This window comes from Stylophora pistillata, chromosome 9 (genome assembly GCF_964205215.1).
Source record: "Stylophora pistillata chromosome 9, jaStyPist1.2, whole genome shotgun sequence".
Lineage (NCBI taxonomy): Eukaryota > Metazoa > Cnidaria > Anthozoa > Scleractinia > Pocilloporidae > Stylophora > Stylophora pistillata.
In genome coordinates, this window is record NC_142527.1 from 26,287,772 (window position 1) to 26,309,819 (window position 22,048).

At 38.1% G+C, this 22,048-nt stretch overlaps 2 protein-coding genes across 4 annotated transcripts; both read left to right on the top strand.

Annotated features, from left to right (window-relative positions):
- The first annotated feature begins 82 nt into the window (after positions 1–82).
- LOC111327891 (uncharacterized) lies at positions 83–12,979 on the top strand. 3 transcript variants are annotated; one of them, XM_088732457.1, is made up of 6 exons: positions 83–230; positions 4,696–4,722; positions 5,466–5,739; positions 6,547–8,256; positions 9,127–9,677; positions 10,178–12,979. In XM_088732457.1, the coding sequence occupies exons 1-6, from the start codon at positions 84–86 to the stop codon at positions 10,373–10,375; spliced, it is 2,907 nt and encodes a 968-aa protein (XP_088588583.1). In that variant the 5' UTR covers position 83; the 3' UTR covers positions 10,376–12,979. The 3 variants fall into 3 exon arrangements, with proteins under 3 accessions (XP_088588583.1, XP_022787938.2, XP_022787939.2); XM_022932203.2 differs by lacking the exon at positions 83–230 and adding an exon at positions 3,310–3,500; XM_022932204.2 differs by lacking the exons at positions 83–230; positions 4,696–4,722 and adding an exon at positions 3,310–3,500.
- Positions 12,980–14,018: 1,039 nt separating this feature from the next.
- Positions 14,019–21,404, top strand: LOC111327893 (patched domain-containing protein 3). Its single transcript, XM_022932205.2, has 4 exons — positions 14,019–14,516; positions 17,121–18,329; positions 18,777–19,921; positions 20,340–21,404. Exons 1-4 carry the CDS (start codon positions 14,422–14,424, stop codon positions 20,546–20,548), a joined length of 2,658 nt encoding a protein of 885 aa, XP_022787940.2. The 5' UTR covers positions 14,019–14,421; the 3' UTR covers positions 20,549–21,404.
- The last annotated feature ends 644 nt before the right edge of the window (positions 21,405–22,048 follow it).

Genomic DNA, 22,048 nt, shown 5'->3' on the forward strand with positions numbered 1-22,048 from the left:
CTCGATTGAGTTAGTCGTAAAAAAGCTAAGGTTAACTGTAATCTTTCAACTGCAAATGAAAGAAATCAACCGTTAGCCGTAAAATGGTCAAAATTTTGACTGTCAGCCGTGGAAATCTTCGCTCCATTGAGACCCCCTTAACAGGGCTAATTACGATTTGTTTATCATACCAACAGTTTCGGGAAAAAAAAAAAAAAGGAAGAAGAAGAAAGACTAGCCTCAAAATTGAAGTAACTACTTTTTATGCATATGACTTATAAACTTCAACGCATCCCAGTTTTCTTGACATGCTTATGAAGATGCGATCAACCCCTCGAATCCTTGCCCCTAAACATATATAGTATATGATAATATAAACAACTGATAATTAATGTTCCCATGGCCATTATTGAATACCTGAGCGACCCATATGGCTTTGCTTGTTTAGGATGACACCAATATAGAAAATACTTGGTGCAATGGTAAATACTTGGAGCAATGATATCAGTTTCTTACGAAATCTTCTACTTGAGTGTATATGCGACTTGAGTGTTATACCTTTTTTACTCATAAATAGAATTCTATGGATATATATTTGTTCATATGTGCATTGACCAAGCGTGTGGTCAAGGTAGATATTGGCCAAGTTCTTTTTTTGCGTTTTTATGGACCTAGACGAAGTTGATGTCTGTAAACATCCAAAAAAAAAAAAAAAAGGAGGCCAATATTCAGCCATATTGACTTCAAGCTTGGTCAATAAGCAATCTATTATAAAGCAAACAAACTCCATGCCACTTTCCGGATTTTGTAGCCCAAAAGTCTCACGAAACTCGTTTACGTTTTCTTCGTTTTGAGTGGTGCGCCACTTTTTGCGACTCCATTGCCGAAATTGTCTAAAAATTACGAACTCTGCAAGTCAGTGCTCCATGCGATCTTTTTCTTTCCGCGGGATCAAAGCAATCTCGAGCGGGCAATATGGGTTTGGGTAGCCAATCAAAACACAGTGTTGGGTGCATCTCGCCCGACTTGTCTCCCAAGCCCCTCTCCTTTTGTCCTCGGTTGTGAAGTGTCTGATCTGCATAAATTGGGGGTTCCTTTGATATTCATAAGACGGCAAAGTGCCTCCGGTATAATTACAAGGAATTAAAAGCTGATTGCCTGATTGAGTTTAAAGAAATACCGGTAGGTCAGTGAATCAATATACATCTGTAAACATCATGAGCTCTTTAACGGCCAGGAAAGTATGAATTCTAATCCACTAATTATTTCACCGTTAGCATTGGCGCACGCTAACTATTAAGAACTCATTCTTACGCTCACACTTAAGTTATCTTACATTTTCCAAACATATTATGTCTATCTATCCGGTTAGGGACTATTTTAAGGATCGACCTCACCTGATAAAAAAACTAACGAAATCTTAAGACGGATAAACATGCTTACAAAGGAAAACTGAGCCCGTCAAACACGCGAACATTGTTGAGAAACATTTTTGTCATACAATTTATGGTTGGATGATAGGATCGGTGTTTATTGAGTAAGAACTCAAAATATAAGGGCGCAAAAGCAAACAACAGTTTTCGTTAAAAAATATATAATATATAACAAAGCAAATCACTAAAATCAAACAGGCCCGAAATTGGACTATTTTTCACTTAGACACTGTTAATATGCAAACTGAAAATAAAAAATAAATAAATAAACAAAAACAGAAAACAAAAAGCAAAAGCAAATTGTGCTGAGTTTGGGTCTGGTCTGGTCTGGCCAAAACTGAAATGAGCGCAGAAACTAGTTATAAAGAAACAAACAAGAATAACAAGCGAAAACTTAAAATTCGCCCAAACTAGCTTTTATTCAGGTAACGTGCTTTAATAACTTATGTTTTACTGACCTTAAACTATTTTTTTTAGGAAAACTATTCAAATTACAGAAAAATGTGATTACCTCAGGTTGTGTTGGTGCCTCCCGATCCCAGTCTATTTCACGCGTGCTCGACGACGTATAAATTATAATAGCTCTGTCGGCAGTCGACTGATTCTGTCCTCTGCCTTGGCGTGCAGCCATTACTTGTATGTCAATATTATGTTTACATATATATTGGGCTGACTTTGACTGAAGTCCAAGACCTTTCCCGCTCATGTTCACGTAAACCGTACACATTCATCTGTCAGTGGGTTTTGCTTACTGCTCGATCGACACCGCAGGCCGTCTCAAGGAACACAGAAAGAAAAGCAGATTGCTTAGGCAAGCAAAAACGCTTTCAGAGGCGTTTCAGATTGATTACGACTTTGTTTCCTTGTTGCAAGTTATGATGGCGTGAAGAGCCGTGACTTGGATACATAAGCTTTGGTAATATTAGTGAAAGGTCATGACTTAACCTCTCTCGAATTCCTTTAAAAAATATATCCTCAATTGTGCGCGCACACTTGTGATCGTTCGGACGTGACAAAAATCGTCAAAAACAAAGAGGAAAAGAAACTTAATCCGTTGATCGATTCTTCCTCGTGTGTGCTTTTTTCCTCGATTTTCCTTTCTCCAAGCCTCAGTTTTTGCATAAACAGTCGGTTTCTCTTTATCGATGCCAGCCGCAATGAAAAGACGTACGCGAAAAGTGCGCATTTGCTTGAGTTGCCCAAGCGAGCATGAAGCTTCTAAGCTGTATAATAACAGTTAGAGAGACGTGTTCTCTTTCCCGGTTTGAGAGACGAATCAAATAAATGGGAGAGAATCTATAAAGTGAATTTTTTGACGTCACTAAAACTCTCGAATTTCATTGTTAAAATTCGCCTGAGACAACATGGAAAGGGAAATTTTCGCAAATTTGACTTGTAAACAGGATGGGTTTTTGAAAATAGCCAAAGTTTCCCTTTAGGGCCAATAGTGCATTGGATCTGTCACAATGAAAGTGAAATTTTCTCTTAGGCTTGTGAAAAGCAACAAACATAATAACAGTTATCAAATAAAAAATAACATAATATTTAACTTATATGACTAAAGATGGTGTAATCAAACTTGCACGTCGCTTTAGCAACACCCTTTAGTTCCAGCCACGAAAATTGTGAAATACATGGGCACATTGAAATTCGTGTATCAATTTTCGACCTCTCTGAAAGTTTTCTTCGTAAATCTGTGTAAATCATGGAGGGTTTAAATCGGAATTCTTTTGCCAATTTTGGTCAGGAAATTATCGGAGTTTGAAATGCGTGGATTGTCTGCTGGCACCCTGTGACCTCAGCTGAAAGACCACGAAATTGTTTTACCATGTGACATTCATTGACCAATCAGAGACTCGCCTTAGTCTTCTTGGTTAATGTGGGTGACTTCCGTGTTGAATATTGAGTGGTAGTGAATTCTTGCTGAGTTGAGTGCCCGTTTCGCTTGATGGTACAGACACTGTCAATGCAAGCTGCTATACAAACAAGAACCAAGACGTATTCATGACGAAAATGGACGATGAAGATATTATGATCTCAGGATATCTGCGGAAATCGCCACCAGAAAACAAATTTAAAGTCAGCTCGGTAAGTGGTTGTGCGAAACGCCGAGAAATTATTCGATATCTACGGTCGATTTGTAAGTTTACATATGAGTGCATTAATTTGGTCGTTATCAAGAATTAAAGCCTTTGAGGTACATCCTGACTACTTTAATAAGCGGAATGTTTCATTATCACCCAGTTCCGTTCCTAGCCTGAAGCAGTTTTGAACGTTGCCTGACCAGGGACTTTTCCATCTGTTACGGTGTAGGCTGATCGTCTTCGATCTTTGCTCGGAAGGGGCTTTTATCACAAAGGCGAGCTGATCTAAAGAATCTTTCCTGCATGCTAACCTTGCTATGTTTGAGGTTTTACTGATTTTAACTACCTTATGATAATTCGGAATTTTGCAAGGCATATATTTCAAACAACAGACTATGATAAATGACTAAGATGTTCGTGGCATTTCGCGTAATCTATGAGGTGTTCGGGTTGATACGACTTCCGTGGGCCATCAGTTTAATTATTGAATTCTTTCGAACGGCAAATTTTGTCACCAGGTTTTCCCGTTACAATGAAGCGAATACTGAAAGTTCTGAACGATCGTTCTGTCCTTGTTGGAATTATTCCTCTTTTCTATCGTCAACAATTCTCATCGCGAAGCGCAGAAATTTCCATCATTGCAAACGTCTGTCATATGATTAAGTTTAACTCAATGGTTTTGTTAATGTAGATATAATTACTACCGAGTGTCGTGTTTGTTAAGATGATTAATCTGTACACGAGGGCAAAGTTTCTCTAAAACGTATGAGTTTCAACTTGTCAGCTGGCTGGCTTTTGTAATAGTGGGTTTATTGAAAACACAAATGCATAAATTTGCAATATGACACTCCTGACTAGCAATATCAGAAGTCGAAATATTCTCGTCCTTTCAGGAAAGGAGGATTGGAAATTTTTACTGCGGTAACTTGTGTTTGCTCGCTTTGTCTCTACTACGTTTTCTGAAAAATGATGTCAACCTTTCAATTTCTACGTTTGTTGTTGCTAACGTGTTTACTGTATATTGTAAGAAATTTGAATATTGAACTTACTAATTTGTTTTTAAGCGTAAAAATTGTTGAAAATTTCCAACATAGGAAAGGAAAAGTAAATAAATAAATAGGGAAGAAGGAAATTCTTTGTAAACTCCTTTTTCATTTTCTAAGCTGGACTTATGCAGTATGTGATCTATTATTTTTCAGAGAGCTATTTCATTGCAGCTAAAATTTGTAAGTTACTGCATAACCTAATGGTCAACTTTCTTGTTAGCTAAAACTTGACATAAAATTTGTCTGTAGGGTGTGATAAATACTTAATGTCTATCTGGATTCCTGCTCAGTTTAGAGTTTGAGTCATTCCCAGCTCAGTTTTCAAGGAAATGCTGTTATTTTTGTATTATGTTCTTTTCTTAATTTCTTTGTCATTATTCTACTTTAAATGACAGTTGATATGAGCTTGAGGAAATAATTAGGTCAGTATTGTGTGGCATTTAGACAAGTATTTCCTTGATATGTAATTTGCATACACTTTTTGTATGTGTAGGTGGTTTCTCTCACTCAACAATATTTGCTGTTGGCTGTTTTTCATCAAGTTCAGTTTGAAGCATCATCTTGCTAGTCAAAATTTCTTTTCTTAATTAGTTCTTTTCCCTCAGAAACAAAGGCCCTCTCAAATTACTTGTGCATTAATGTAAATTGTGGGTTGATCTGTTTTGTTTTCCTGAATTGTTTACATTTGCAGGCTCCTGTAAGAAGTCATTTGTAGCAAACATGTTATTTCACTGTTTCATCTTAAAAAATTGATATAATCATTTGATAATTTAACCTTAATTTAGGGTTGTTATGTTTCATTGTGGTTAATGAATTGACTGACAATCTGTTATTTGACTGAATACAATACAGTCGAAATAATATGTTATTGGATCATGCTTCTCGCTCAGTTCTAACATGGGTGTTTTTTATGTCTTTTGTAGTGGCAGAAACGCTTCTTTGTTTTGCACAAAAATGGAAAACTTCGGTACTATAAGAGTGATAAAGAGAAACGACCAATAAAAGATGCACTAAACTTGGTGAATTGCAAGTCTGTTGAGTCACATTTAGCTAACACAAAATTCAAGAATGTGTTCAGTATTGCCATGGAGACAAGAACATATTATCTTGTGGCAGACACACAAGAGGACATGGAAAACTGGGTAGCTAAAATATGTAATGTTTGTGGATTTTCAAGGACAGATGATGATAATCAAGGTTAGATATTTTTAAAACATAATTTCAAACCATATATTTCAAACCAGCACCAGTTGACGAGGCAAAGGCTGACTAGTTATTCCAAGTTAGTGTAAATACAACAAAGTATGGTTGTCTTCATTTTGATATCATACAATGTATATAATTCTACTTCTCTGGCTGCCCTCAAAGGTGCACTGTTCAACTGGATAATGAATGCTGTTCTTTTTGTGACAAATGTTAAACCCTGAAATTACCTGTACATACATGTATATTTTTATCTATAATGTTTGATTTTTATCTTATATAATTTTTATGTATCTATCTCTTTATTTCACCTATTGATGTACATTAATTATTTTTATAGGTTATCAGTTTTATTACTGTCAAATGTTACCCTCATTAAATAAAGTCTTACTTACTTGCTTACTTACTATAGATTTATTTTCTTTGGAGATATTTATTTAGCAATTTTGCTATCAACAAATTCAAAGTTAAATAAACTCTTTGTCTTGTCTTGTCTCAAGTGAGACCTAATGGTGTTAAACTAACACTGTTGGGAAACTTTTGGTACACTTTCTCCATGATTTACTTTTTTGATTCTTTTTAGTGACTGAATATTCTCACATTGAGTCCAAAATTAAATGAATAGAATCAGTGAGAACAAAAATGATGAAAGCCTTGTAAGTAAAGCAGTTTTAAAGAATCACAACTTTGTTCCAACAGCTTCACTTTTGAATAGTTTTTTCTCCTTTTTGTGAACAAACAAATCATTGCTTGTTATATAATTAACTGTTACTTATTTCTTGATGTTTTTTTTTTTTTTAGTTGTTAACTCACCCCAGAAAGGAAACACACCCCAGCCATCTCCAATACATTCACAGCCAATTGCTGCTAGACTTCGGCCAACAAGTCCTATTGGTTCTCCTTCTAGCATTTCATCATCTAGCTCAAGTGTCACATCCCCAACAGGCCCCTGTCCACTCTCAATTCCCAAACACATAATTGACGAAAGAAAAAAAAGCAGGTCAAACAGTGATCCTCCAGACCCTTCACCAGTCCTTCAAGTTTACCATGATAAACAAAGGAGGCAGTCAGAGCAAATTGGAAGCCTAACATGTCCTGTGAATGTTCATGGTGTACTTAGTGGGCGGCACTCCCCATCTGGTGTATCACCAAGACATGATATGGCCACAATTGGGGGTCCATCTGAAACTTATGATGTGGTACCTACCCCAAGATATGTATCTCAAGAGCCATATGACATTTTACCAAGTCCCCAGAGAGTTCCTCGTACTCCAGGAACAGAGGAAAATTATGATGATGTACCCATTCCTCGACCATTCAATTTCCCCACTCATTCTTCCTCACCACGAGTGAAATCAACAGGTCGACTTTTGTCACCTTCACGAGATGACTATGATGCTGTACCTCTGCCACGTCCAGTCTCTCAGGCCAGTAACAGATCCTCACAAGATATCTATGACATGGTGCCTCCTCCAAGGCCAGCATCTTCTTGTAGTGAGACTCAGGATGACCAGGGATTGTATGATATACCTCCTACTCTGAGGTCACCTGAGAAGGAAAACTACGATTTTGTTCCACCTCCCAGGCGAGCATCTGCTGCTGATGAGCAAGATGGCCAAAGTTTATATGACATTCCTCCCATCATAAAGATGCATGAACAGGAAAACTATGATGTTGTTCCTATTCCGAAGCCAATTGCAAAAAAGAATACACATGTTAGCCAGGGTCTCTATCGAGCACAAGAAAGTGAAAATTATGACATTGTTCCTCAGCCAAGACCAGTATCTACTGGGAGTGACATGCAAGATGGCCAAGATATCTATGATGTTCCACCTAGTGGAAGAATTTTAGAACAGAGTAATTATGACACCCCACCACCTGTGCACAGACGCAGACAAGCCCAGCAGGATGCATCAAAGGAAAATTATGATGTTGTGCCGCTACCACGCCCTACATCACAAGATGTATACGATGTTGTTCCCCCAGCTAGACCTGCTCATGCTAGGAGCTTACCAAGGGATGAAAATAATCATGACCCCCGTTTTTCAGACAGTTATTGCCGTCCGAGTAGTGAAGATGTTTCAGATGTTTACAACTGGGTACCACCTCCAGTACCATCCCCATATCAGTCTAAAAATGTTGATTATGACACTTTACCAAAAACCAACCGTCCTGTCAGTGCAGATTCTGGACTAAATGCCTCATTTTCAAGCATTTGTTCCTTGAAGTTAGAGAACCAAGATGAAAAGTATGATGCACCTTTACCTCCAGTTCCAAAAGACAGAGACTCTGGATCTCTAAGTGATGAGACTCCTGATTGTGATCCTAATCTTGAGGATATTTATGACAGGCCACCAAATTTAGCATCTAGAGACTCCATTTATGATGTCCCTCCTAAGCAAGAAGATATATATGATGTGTTACCCAGACATCCGACTGAAGTGTATGATGTCCCTCCGACGTCCACTGATGATATCTATGATGTGCCTCCACCAGCAATTCCTAATCAAGGTATGTGGGTGACTGTTATTAATCCTCTTCGTGTAACTCCTAGTAGAGGTTAACATGTAATTACTCCTGACAATAACATTGTTAACTTCTGTAAACCAAACTTTATTCATTCTTCTTTAACTTAATTGTTGAAAAAAGAATTGTAATTGTTGTAATCGTGGAAGTGAATAAAAAAAAAAGTCATAAAAAAGAAAATAAAGTCATTTAAACCACTGTTGCATGTTAATAAGTCAGTCACATGGACAGGCAGTGGGAAAAAGTACAGATTGACAGAATCTGACATTTAGTCAGTTAGTTTAAGTCAGCACATTTTTTGACTTTGTGTGGTAAAGAGTTGGTAATTCACTTTTTTTTCCTAATGTATAAGGGCCACATGGTTACCAAGTTGATAACCTTGTGGCTCTTATACATTAGAAAAAAAATCCATGTCATAAAATCATGTCAAATAGTTTTCTAGAATGTGAATGAAAAGAAGTGTAGGTCAGAAACAGTATGGAATAAAACTTTTGTCTTTACCAAACTTAATTGGAGAGCAACAATACACCAATTAGTTTTTGCAAGTATTTTGATCTTTAAACTTGAGTGTATGAATTTTGGAAAACTGAAAATGTAGGGCTGCCTTGCTTATTGTATTGTCCTGCTGCTCACTTGTTGAATGTATGGAACAAACAAATTAACATTGAAAGGGTAATGATGAATTATTGGGGGAATTAAGTTTTCTACTTTTGAATTAGACTTTTCTTTGGCTGGTTCAGTGGAAGAAAAATGTGTTATATAAGATATACACTGCACCTTCATGCAGTACTGCAGATATTCCACTTGTAATTCATGTTGAATTTATAAAATTTTTATTTCATTTGGTGAATTCAGCTGGAAACACAGTGGCTCCAGCAGTTGATCGCACGCTGAAACGACCACCACAAGTCAACAGAGCAATTAAGCCAAAGACACAAACATCACAAGACCACAGTTACTGTAACATGGCACCACCTGTTGATCGACAAAGCAAGTATAAGAAAAACACTATGCCTCAGCCAGAGCATAGTTACATTAATTATCGATCGCAACCGCGTCCTCAGAATCTACCTCTTGTGAGGGTTTTAAATAGCAACCCATTGGTTGGGTCCTTGCCAAACCAGCCAAACAAGTATCAACGACAATCTGAGTGTGCAATTGATGATTTAGAGTATTGTGAAATGACACCCACAAGATCACAGTGGACAAGATGCTACAGCCTTGATAAAGATGGAACATCCCAGCCACATGGTAACAATCAATTTTATGAAGACATGACATCTATACAGAGCAGGAGGTTCTCTGGTGCAAAGAGCAGCTCCTCATCATCATCCTCTTTGGCTGAGAATGACGATATCTACACAGCCATGAGTCCTGGCCATGCTTCTTCTTCTTCACCAATGTCAGTAAGTAGTGGTTATTGTATAATGAAACAGATGTACACAAAGAATCAAGCTTGTAAATTTGTGGTATACTGAAGTACGTGAACAGTATAAGAGAAGGTAACACTTTATTGGGAGTAAATCGTTTGTTCTTGAAAGAGTCAAAGGATCTTCAGGTTCCCACATTGATTGATATCAACCACACTGAAAGATTTATTTCAGAATATGGGATGAAAAACAAAAATGCCAAATTAAGTCACATGATTGCAAACATCAAGTTTCACATGACCCAATGTCATGCTGTACTGCTATACAAGACAGGTAACATACAGATCCTTTTTTTTTTGTCCCATTTTTTAAGAAGGGTAGACAAAATATGTTTTTTTAAGCTTCCATTCTTTTTACCTGGAAAGGAAAAGGGAAGGGGGCTGGGTTAGTGTTATTAATGAGAATGTTTTAGGCTGAGATCAAATTGTACATTTGCACCTGTTAACATTTGCTAACCAAGAATAATTATAATTTAGATGGAACAGAGGAAAAGAAGAGATCTTCTGTATGCAGAGGTAGAGATTGTGGACAATCCTCACCTCAAGCCTCAGGCAGCTGCAGTAATCAAGAAATCTAGCAACACCCATTACACTTACATAAATGAGGAATCAACCAGAGCTCTACTGGAAACTTCCAATGCACGAAGAGAGAAATCGCTGATTGGGCACATGTAGTTACATGATCAAAGGACAAATATTGCAATTATTAAAGATATGTCGCTTTTATTTTGTTTGGTAATGAAGAGGTACTGTTATGAAATAGGGAAAAAAAGAGAGAGAAAAAAAATTATGGAAAATAATTTTTAGGATTGTGCAGCTTGTCATTTTGGTTTGTCTCAAACCCTCCCAAAAATTCAATGTTTCTTTTAGAGAAATATGGCACAATGTTCATCTATTTGAGGCTGAAATTATGTGAATACAGTGGAAGTCTGTAGTTTGTCATGAAAATGCTGTCATATCAATGTTATTGTCTGATTACGGTACACACTGGCAGATAAGCTGCACTTGCAGATAAGCCACACCTTGAGTTTGGTAAATCAGAGTTTGGTAAATCAAAGTTCGGAAAAAAGTTATTTTGAAAAGAAATCCAAAGAAATTACAAGTGGAATCTTGAGAAAGCTCTTAACATTGGTTGCCTCATTGATTGTACACCCATGTAATCTCAATAATGTTGAAAAAAGAGAATACTTTAAATCCTTACCAATTAGAAGAATATAATGTTATGGACAGCTACCACACCCTTGATTTGTTACAAAGTTTTGGGGAAAAAGGTGTGGCTTATTGAGCCTAGTTTAAGGTTACTAGGTTGACGTGGATGAGAGCATTTTTCTTGGAGGGCAAAAATGAAGTGTTGTTGTTCATGTACCAGCTGGGTGTGATGGGTTCATGCTTTATCACAAAGAATGAAGTCTTTAAGAAGATGTAAGTGTACAGTGTACAAGGTGTAGTGATTCCAGTGTTATCATGATAAATCAGGAGTCCTACATACAAAGACAGAAAAAAGTAGAATTGTTTTGCAGTTTTGGTGGTGAATTTGATGTTGAATACAGCATTTAAGCATTTTATTTGTCAGTTACAATTTGTTCACTTGTACAATGTAAATATCATTTTGTACAGGTAAATTGTATAAGCAGCAAATGTATAGTAGTTAGTATCAGTATGAAAATTATTTCACATAGACATCCAATTACATTAAGATCTTCCCCTTTTATAAGTGAATTTATAATGACTAAGGAAGCTTCAGTGACACTGTGCTGATCAATTTGAAGCTTCAATATCCCCCCTCCCCCCCTGTGGTAACCCATAAACATTTGACTGTTGTCCATGCTCAGTGGGTAGGGAATTAGAACCTTAACTGTCAGGGGTGGGGAATTTGAACTGGAATTGGAAAAGTAATCTTCAAACGTTTAGATCTCAGGGGGGATTGCTCAGGGGGTGTTGAAGCTTCAAATTGTCAGACATAATTTTGATGTTTTATGAACAAAAGAGATAAACGTAGGTAATATTTTTAAACTGAAATAGCTTTGCTACCCTCTAATTTGTAATTTGTTTGTAGAACACTGTCTGTGCATGATATTTTCACATACATGTAGTTCTAAAGCATGATGTAATTCAAACGAGTGATTTCAAGTAGTAGAACCTCAGATGTTCTAAAAGCCAGAACTAGATGATAATTTGAGAACAAAGGGGAACGATAGATCGAGTAAATTCATCGTGTCTTTAAATTTGACAACAAATAAACAGAAAACCGAGATGTTAAGTGACAGTTATATTTTGGTATAAACTATACTCAGATGTTCTGTTTCACTCTTGTAATGCATCACTAGAATACTGTAGTGTCCTGGTACATTGCTGAGGTATTTAATTGTGAATAGTTTTAATTTTTTTACTCTAGAGAGAAGAGAATAGATGACAAGTGACGAGGCCAAAGGCTCAATCAAACTATGAAATTTTCATATCTGCTGTCTATGCATCAGCTGAAAGATGCCAAGTACTGCAGCTACTAAGAATGCATGTTTGCATTAGAGTATTAGTCAGAATGTGGGCATTGTTTCATGACCTTGTTTAAAATTAATCTTTAAGATGATAATGCAATGCAGTACTTACTGTAAATGCAGATAGCATCATGGTAATTAGTTCTGTTTTTCAGGGAAGTAACATTAACATTAAAGATTACTTGTGCTGATGGTGAAATAGAACTCATGCTATGTAAAAATGTTACAAAGCAGTGTTTACTAGCTCCTGAACTTTTAAGTGCACTAATAAATGATAAGGAGTGTCTTGAATGTTTTGATGAAACCCTTCATCATAAGCTTTTATAGATATTTTACTGTTATGGAGTAACTGATAAATGTTTCTGTTCATTGTTGTTGAATTTGCCATTAGTTTGGTTGATAGAAATGCTATTTCCTACGCTTACAGTTTTGCATGAACATGGAGGTCTGCCAGAACTTTTTTGCTACATGGGACTTTTGATGTTGGCTACAACCTAAAATGAAAGGGGAAATGTCAATTGTACGCTAGTGTGAGTAGTAAATAAGTGTTTTTTGTAGTCATCATAATATTATATATTTTTATATCAGTAAAATTAATCGACTACTTGCTTATCTGGTGCCCTTTGGAGTGGTCTTTTTAGTTTATGTTGTTTGTCATAGTTGTGTAAACTTATTTTTACAGTAAATTTTGTGCTAGAGAGCTGCTGTGACATTGGCAACAGATATAAAGACGAGCTTTAAAAAAATGATTCTAAGATCGTAATAAATATCACGGTGTATTGCATGTTTTTTCTTATTATTTTATGTTATTTGTTGGAGCTCTTAAGTAATGGTGTGCCCTGACATTTTTGTCTTACACCCACCCATGTTTTCCAAACAAATGTGACCGTTTGATTAAAAGCAACAAGAAAGTACACAGATGCATTGGGAAATATTGATTTTAGCAGTTCCAATTAAGCAGTCATCGTTCCTGTATTGCGCTTTCATTCGCAAATGGACGTAAACGGAAGTAAGTGGTACCGAGGAATTGGCAGCATTTTCGGTCTCCTTTATTGCCCTCCAAAGGAATGATTAAATAGACGAGTTAATGATAATGATTATGGTAATAATGACGATGATAACGATAATGAGCATAGGTACTATCAAATGTCAGTCACACACAAAAGAAAAAATCAAAAACAAAAGAAACTCGAAGGCAGACAATGGAAAGTTCGTTATTTGTGTGTAAACTGATTCTGTCAGAATTTGGATATTAGGCAATTTTCTAGAAAGAAAGAAAGTGTTAAGCACTCTAAACAACAAACGTGTCTAGTTACAATGATAAGGTTGAGATCGGACGTCAGCATTATCAGGCGCCTCTGGCAGCCGCTTCAGTCCATGTAACGATCTCACCTTCCCACCCATCCCACCCCAGGGGAGGACATCCACCACACAGTAATCTCGTGCGTGGGAAATTAACGTCTCCTATCCCTAACCCTGCAGGAGACGGGGCCTACGGTTTATTCGTCCTTATCCGAGAAGACTAGAATATCTATCCATTTCTTGATATTATAGAAAGGTAGCAAATTCTCCTCACTTATTTTAAGACCATGAGTATTGATCACTTATTTTAAGACCATGAGATTTTCTAGTACCAAACCGACGCATAACCTTTCTCCTTTGGCGCTGAATGTTATCTCTGCAGTTTTGACACCGAGATAATGAAGCTATAGTAAAAGAAAACGGGAAATAAAAAGGACTCGTTTTCGTTTTCGTTTCTGAGTGGCTATGAAGCAGAATGAATTTGGGTTGCCCATGTGACGTCACTGGCGACTGTTTGGGTAATTTGCATCAAGGTAATGCATCAGCGCTGTGAAGAACTACGGCGGACTTTGAGTCGCTTGAAAGAGTGTCGTTTTTGTGCAGCTGAAAAGAGATGTTTGGGTTAACGTGCCGATATCAAGAGGAACTTTGACCAGAGATATTCAGCTCATAGAAAGACTGAGCGGAGAATTTACACCAACGATTGAAATTATGATGGAATCGTGTGCTCTGTGTAAATGCCTCTTACGATTCTAAATCAAGAGTCAAACAAGGTTTGGAAGTTCGACGGATTGATCTAATATGCAGCAGTCATTCATAAAAGCCCAGAAGAATCAGGGGTTTTTCCGATATACTGTCGCATCAATCTGTTTCACTTAACTTCATCCTTCCTTTGTTAGACGAATTTAGATCGGAGTGTGTAGGATGAGCGAATTGACTGCCAACCAACCGTTCTTGGTGGAACAAAATGGTGTCGTACACACCTCTAAAGAGACTGCGAACCATAAGAGCGAAGAAAGGTGAGAAATTGTTATATTTTTGGCTCAGATTTAATCCATAAACTCTGATTTCGTGGATCTTTCTTTGGTGAGTTAAGTATTCATATCAGCTTAGTTCGCTATTGACAGGTTGCCAGGTGTTTACTTCAGCTCAAAACCGAAACTCACACGAAACAAGAACACAGCGTGTATTCTGAATTCATTCCACATTTATGTAAATTATTGAAGATTTTGATTTTTCGGTCAAGGTCTTATTAAAAAATATAATTTTCAAAGCTAAGAAATTTGCTTCGCACAACAATACTGTCAAGTTGAACAGGTGATCTTTTTAAATAGATATTTCCTGTCTTTATCTGACCGCAAAGTTTTCAGAATACACAGTCGGTACGCTTATTTTCAGATGTAGACAAGATATTACAAATGTTGAATATGCTATGTTTGTGTATTGTTGCAAATTGATCACCCTGTCTGCCCTGTGCATTTCATAGATTCCTGGGGGGTTTCCTTGATTAATCACGTGGTGACGTTTTCAATCTTCCCTCCATGAGTTACTGTTCAATTCATTTGTGCTGGAGAGTTCAAAATAAAAATTGAAATGTTGACTGACCATGTAATATAATGATATTACTGAGTCATGATACCAAGGATAGGCAAGTTGACGCAAATATTAAATTTTGCATGGTACCCGGGTCTTGTAAGGATGCCCAAGTGAGATTATAGAACGTTAAATTTTTTCAATGTTACAAGTCTGAATGATAACAACAACTATATTTGATCCTGTGAGAATATGTGATATATGACCATGTGTTACCTGATTGGATAACCCCAAGAGTGTAAATGAGTTGATGAATCTGAATGATTCCCTTTCCGGAGAGTTGGAATAAATCTTGAAATACATTATGCTATTGGGCCCCCTAGCTGAAAACTGAAACACTGAGCCTCCTTGAAGTTTCCAATATTAATTTTAAGACAATTAGGTCACCAAGAAATACATGTGTTAAAAATCACCAATCACCCACCTCAACAGTGACTTTAATAGGCTATTGAATTTCTATATAACAAACCAAAAAACTTATTTTCATTTTCAAATGTTGCACTTTGACTGTCAGGCATTCATCAGTCCTAAGCTGTTTCAGTTATCAGGCTAATATGGACTTTAATGAGAAAACTGGCTTCATTATACCTCACCATTTTGCCTGGCAGAAAAAAAAATTTTACAAAAAGGTTCTTGTTGATCAGTTTTAGAAGTACAGTAGGTATCTCTGTTTCTATGGCATTAGGTAACCAGGAGTAATGGTGCTTGACTGAGATGTGATCCTTGTCCATCACAGGTTACCTTCAAACATAAGTGGTGAACCACTTTTACAGTTGTGTACTTAGTTGCCAAGCCTTTGATTTGGAGTGGGGCTGAAGGTGACTGTTTTGACAGAGACAAGTATCTTCTAGTAGGTAGCATAATAAAAAAGTAATTAACAATTGAAAAGCAGCAATGTTTGTATGGTAAGAAGGTCACCCTCAGCCTCACTCCTGTTCACAGGCTGGGCAACCAAGCACACAACTGTAAAATGGACCATTGACATGTTGTTCTCCAGGAAAGTTTGTAGGTTATTGTGCTCAAAGGTGGGAGATGCTACTGCCTAACAGTACAGTATAGTATGGTGTAAATGTGTTAAACTTTGGGTCAAATGGTCGGACTGTGAGCCTGGGTACTTGGATAAGACACTTAACTTTCACTGACAGTGCCTCTCCATCCAAGAGTTTAAAATGGGTGAACCAGGAAACTGTTAGGGTTATCTGGTGAGATGTAGAAGGGGGTGGGAAAGGTTACCTGCTAAGGATTAACTCTCCATCCAGGGGAAGTAGCCATTTTCCTAGTTGCTTCATGTCATAATAAACTAGGGTAAACCTTGGCCAGATGAACCAGTTGGCTTGATTGCTGACTTCATCTTTACCACACTGCTGGGTGGAGACAGGCTTTATGAGAGAAGTGTATCCAACCTAACAATGAATGACCAGTGCAGTACTCAAACCAGGATCTGCTTCTTTTAATAGTTAAAAAAGTACAGTCTATTTACTAGCCAAGTGGCCCATCAGGCTAGCGCTTTACTCTGGTTTCTGTAGCATGAAGCGAGTACGTGTATTTCTGTTCCCCCCTGGATGGGATACTAGTTGGGTTACCCCCCAGCATTGATTCGCTGGTATCCATTTAAAGACCTGGGTGAAGAAAGGCATCTGTTAGAGTAAAGTGTCGTACTAAGAACACAACACAATACTCCAGCCAAGGCTCGAACCCGTACCACTCGATCGATCCGGAGACGAGCGCACTATGAGGCCACCGCGCGTCCCTTTCTTTCAATAGTTAGTCAAAGTTCATTAGCTTGTTGCAAGTGTGAAGTAAGTAAAGCGAGGCAAGATTGTAAACCCCGCTGCAGCATAGCAGTGGAGCGAAAAAAGGAGAGGGGCTTCCGTCATTTCCTTTCCCGCTTCGCCGCTACTATTTCGCCAAGTGAACGCCTATAACAGGTTAACTCAGGCGCCTATTTCAGTAACGTTTAAGGCATAACTGATGTGTGGGTCACTGACAACCAGTAAAACAATTTTCTTTTTATTTTGATCGTTCACCAGGAAACATCACTGCAATCTGTGTGATGAGTGGTCTGCTCTGTGCAGTCGGTTTGTTCGCCTACTACAACATCTAGTTGGGCATCTTGGGGAAATCATAGCTGGGCACCCTGTGGCTTGTATTATGATCTGTATTTTCTTCGTTTCGTTCTGTTCTGTGGGATTCTTGTGGCTGAAAACAGAAAGCAGAACTGAAAAACTCTTCATTCCTCAAGACAGTAGAGCCATCAACGATTTAAACATAGCTGAAAAATATTTTCGACTTAAGGTTCGTGTAGCGAGCGTAATTTTAGTAGCCCATGCAGAAAATCCCAACATCCTTGCTGCAGAATGCCTGACGGAGGCCCAAAATGTACACAGTCAAATAGTAATGTTGAAGTCTTTTACAGAATTTTGTTTGACTCTTTCTGGACAGAAGGCTAGTACCTGGAAGGATTGCGTGACTATTGATCCGTTTCAAGTTTTCTTAGACAGAAATTTTAGCAACAGGTCGTTGGTACAAATTCAAACAGAAATCAACACAGCGTTCAACAAGAAGAGTTTGTTAATGCGAGACGGACAGCTTTTCCAGCGAAATTTTCGCCAGATTTTCGGTGACGTGACAAAACAGACAAGCGATCGTGCAATAACTGGCGCACGCGCAATGCAACTGAAATATTTGATCAGAGACCCACCCGAGGATGATGTCACCAAGAAAGTCCTCGAATGGGAAAAGACCTTCCTTGACAAAGTGGCTTCCACGTCCGCCACCTGTTTTGAGATTTACTACGAGGCAGAGAGAAGCACAGATGATGCTATTAAAGAAAACAGTAGCGCTGATATAACTCTAATATCGATCACCTTTACTATTATGATTTCATTCGCCTGTTTCATGCTTGGAAAATTTCTTAATCCGCTGACCGGTCACTCGATACTCGCAAACGTAGGAGTGCTCGCAGTGGCTTTTGGAATATTAGCGGGAATGGGTCTGGGCATGTGGTCCCGTGTGACGTACGTAAACATGATAGGCGTCGTTCCCTTCCTAGTGTTAAGTATAGGCATCGATGATATGTTTATTATAGTGGATGAACTTGATCGACAACCACGTGATGTGGGCGTCATCAGGATCGTCAAAGAAGTAATGTCACGTACAGGAGCTACAGTTACTATGACAACCTTGACTGACCTGGTTGCATTTGCCGTGAGTACATCGACTGCTTTTCCGGCTATCAGGTGAGATTTAATAGTTTTTGGTCCTTTTTTCCCTTCATTGCTCAAGGTGGAGGTATGCGCAGCCTTATATTTAGGCAGCACAGAATGACAGGGACCTTCTTAACCAGAGGGTAATGGATTCAACTGGAGCACATATCACAAAACAGTATTGTGAAAAGCGCATCTCAGCAAGACTACCTTCCTAAACAGACTCTTAAAAATTTAAATTTTTCCAGACTTTTAGTAAGAAAACAACGACAAAATGTAAACCACACTGAAATAATCGCACCGTTGTAATCTAACAGGCTGGAAGGGGCTACTTTGAGTCAGTGCCTTGTGTCAAAATTCTTTTATTTGTCACTCGTTTTTCGTGCTATCTACTTTTATGAAGGACTGCACATTTAAGAGCAAGTCAGGACTATTTTGCAGTTTGCTTCCTGACTAGATTTCTCCATCCATCTCTTTCAGATACTTTTGCATTTACGCAGCCTTAGCTGTCACGCTGTCTTATGCCATGATGATAACCTTTTTCGTCGCCGCAATGACCTTTGACATCAGAAGAATAAAAGCCGGCCGGAGAGACTGCCTGCCTGTGTGCAGAGCGCCACCCCCGAAAGATGGCCAAGTCCCATGGGACGCGCCACGCCCTCAGACATCGAACCGTATTCTAAAGATCTGGGCGAACTTTCTTGTGTTACCTGCAACGAAATTTGTTGTGCTTGTCATTTCTGCGGCAATCCTTGCCTTGGGAATTTATGGAACGACGAAGGTGACAGAAAATTTTGATAGAAGAATGCTGGCGAAAGATGACTCTGCGCTTTTGAAATTTCTGAACGTTCGAGAGAAATATTACGAACACTCCATTCCTGTTAGCTTAGTACTTACAGGTGATATTGATTACACTGAGCCCACTGTCCAAGACGAGGTTAGGCGCTTGTCAAAAATTGTTAGGGATAATGGCTATTACCGAACTCATATTGTATCTTGGATGGAAGTTTTCACTCATTTCTCTGCTGCAAGTGGGATTAACGTAACTGGATCAAAGTTTGCGCCTGCGCTAAGACTGTTCCTTGAAAGTCCTGAGTTTTTGTCTTTCAACCAAGATGTGAAACTGTCGCCCAACGGAAGTCGCGTCATTGCGTCTCGTGTCATGGCTTTCATGAAGAACAATCTAAGCTCCACGTTTCAGAAGGATGCTATGTTGACAATTCGGGAGGATCTTGCCAAGAAATCTTCACTCGACGTGATACCGATCAGTCGTCCATTTATCTTTTTCGAACAGTATGCAATCGTTGGAAGAGAGACCACCAGGAATCTTATCATAGCGGCCCTGGCTGTTCTTGTGGTAACATCCCTGTTCCTAGTCGATTGCACGGTGACGCTTCTGGTTGTGTTTAATTTTGTGGGTCTGGTGCTCGAGCTGTTTGCGTTGATGTTCATCTGGGACGTGTCGTTAAATGGCGTCTCAATGATTACTCTTGTCATGGCCATTGGTTTTGCCGTGGACTACAGTGCACATATTGCGCATGCGTTTGTTATGTCTGAGGAGGACACACCCAACAAGAGAGTCATTGACGCTGTTAGTACGCTTGGTGCCAGTGTATTTATGGGAGGTAAGCGCCCCACTTATGTTCTTTCCTTTCATGCTCTCCTTTTGATGGTGAATTAAGCCCGAAGCCACCAACACGCCCTTAATTGCTTGGGAAATTAATCGAAAAACATCACTTTTTATTCGGTCATTTCCTAAAGCGTCACCTAATCAGTGTTGCATTTCCTGAGAATCTTTAGTTTAAAATTTGAATCCATGTCAGACATTTATAATCGTTTAGCAGGGGGCTTTGGGACATAGCGTGCCGACAAAGGTCTAACCGAAACCTCTACATTCAAAGTTTGCCGCAGTGACTAATGCGCCTTTGCATCTCGCTCATCAGGAAGCGAAACAATCTATCAAATTGCTTAGTACTTCTAGGCTGATTGAATTCTTCCTCTTGTTTCCGACGTTTTTACTCAAATTTGTTATTCTTCAAACAGGTTTCAGCACCTTTCTTGGAATGCTGGTGTTAGTCTTTGCCACGTCGGAGATCTACCGCATTTTCTTCCGCATGTTTGTGGGTATTGTTTCGTTCGGACTTCTCCATGGCCTGTGTATATTACCTGTTCAACTGTCTCTGTTATGGTGGCAACCAGTTGTCGCTCGGAGAGACCCAACACCCCTGTTGATAAGAGAAACAGATGTTTGATCCAAGAAGGAAGGAGAGGGGCGGTGTTGTTAACTCTGTGTTTAAAGACACGTGTGGAATATTCGAATTCTCTTAGTGAACCCCTCACACTCGGACATCAGTTTTCATATTATCCACACAATTCTTTATACATTTCCCTTGATAATTCCAAGGAAGATATTTAAACGATCAAGAGCTTGTTTAGTTGATGATCACTTCCGTTCTTCTTATGACCTTAATGTTGGATTCTGTGATATTGTAAGGAGAAATTTAGGTGGAAGTTACTCGTAGAGGGTAAAGGGGGTAATACATTTTTAGAACACTGGTTGGGAAGGTATCGTGGTGGTTATTTTATTTTGATTACAATTGTGGTTTTTACTACGTGTACATTTTGTTCCAAGGTTAGTTTCATTTAGTTTATTTATTAACATAGTTACAGCCACGTTCTTTTTGCGATGGGGATCAAGTATTTATGGTGCAAGACTTCTCTTTATTGGGTTTGGATGTGTAAAACCCATGTTGGGATAATTTAGGGGCTGGTCTTCATATTCATATTTATGAAGTTTTTTTTTCTTAATTCAGTTCAATCCACATTTTTTCCTTCCTGAGAATGGCCTTTGAGCATATATTGTGAGAACGCCTTATTTAAGCGTCAGCGAAGTACAAGTGTCGTGGCGTTTTATGTGTCAATAGTAGGAAAGTTATTTGAAATGATTATGCCCTTTTGGGGATTTTAAAATATTTAAAAAGATGTAGAGTACATCTTAGAGTTTACTACTGAAGGATTGTTATCGGAGTATCCGTTTTAATATATTAAATTTTAAATATTGACTTTGAAAAATTATGAGATTTAAGTAAAAGTGGTATCTTATGCAAAGTGAGTTTCATGTGATATGTGGATGTGTGTTGCACCTGTGATAAGTAAATAAGTCCGTCTTTTAACCTCTAAACTTGCAAGATATAGAAGTCAGATCTCCCTTATGTCCGCCTGTTTATGTGCTTTAAATATTGAGAATTTGTGTTTAGAAATATCCAAAAAGGTATACCTAGTTGATATTATTCTTTCCTCTTCTCGCCTTATTGTTTGAAAATGTAGTGACTTTGTAAAGAGAAAGACCGTTTTTGTCACTCCTTGTTGTGAAACTGATTCAACGCCCAAAGCTACAAAGTGGTTTTTAATGATGAATTTATATTTTGTTGGATAGATCAAATCCCAATTTGCATTGCCTTTCTGAAGAATTTACGCATCTAGTAATGATTTATGGTTATTTTACATTCTACATTTTCTATATCACCGTCATCTGATTGGCTCTCGTGCGTGCGATTTATTCACGAATCTCTCAATTTTTCTTTTGTAATTTGCGCTAAATCGCATCTTTTCCCTAGCCATTGAGAAAGCTTTACTAAAGTAAAACAACCGATCAGAGTACAAGGCTTGAAACCAATCAAATTGCAGGAAAAGGAAAAATAACCTTTGCAACTTTATACAAACTAGCTGACTACAAGATCAATAAAATATTT

Bases quoted from the DNA above. Each gene is read 5' to 3' on its own strand.
- LOC111327891 (XM_088732457.1), top strand. From the start codon at position 84: ATGGTCAAAATTTTGACTGTCAGCCGTGGAAATCTTCGCTCCATTGAG. The intron at 8,257-9,126 runs GTATGTGGGTGA...TGGTGAATTCAG, and splicing joins ACCAGCAATTCCTAATCAAG to CTGGAAACACAGTGGCTCCA. The intron at 9,678-10,177 runs GTAAGTAGTGGT...ATTATAATTTAG, and splicing joins CTTCTTCTTCACCAATGTCA to ATGGAACAGAGGAAAAGAAG.
- LOC111327893 (XM_022932205.2), top strand. From the start codon at position 14,422: ATGAGCGAATTGACTGCCAACCAACCGTTCTTGGTGGAACAAAATGGT. The intron at 14,517-17,120 runs GTGAGAAATTGT...ATCGTTCACCAG, and splicing joins AACCATAAGAGCGAAGAAAG to GAAACATCACTGCAATCTGT. The intron at 18,330-18,776 runs GTGAGATTTAAT...CATCTCTTTCAG, and splicing joins ACTGCTTTTCCGGCTATCAG to ATACTTTTGCATTTACGCAG.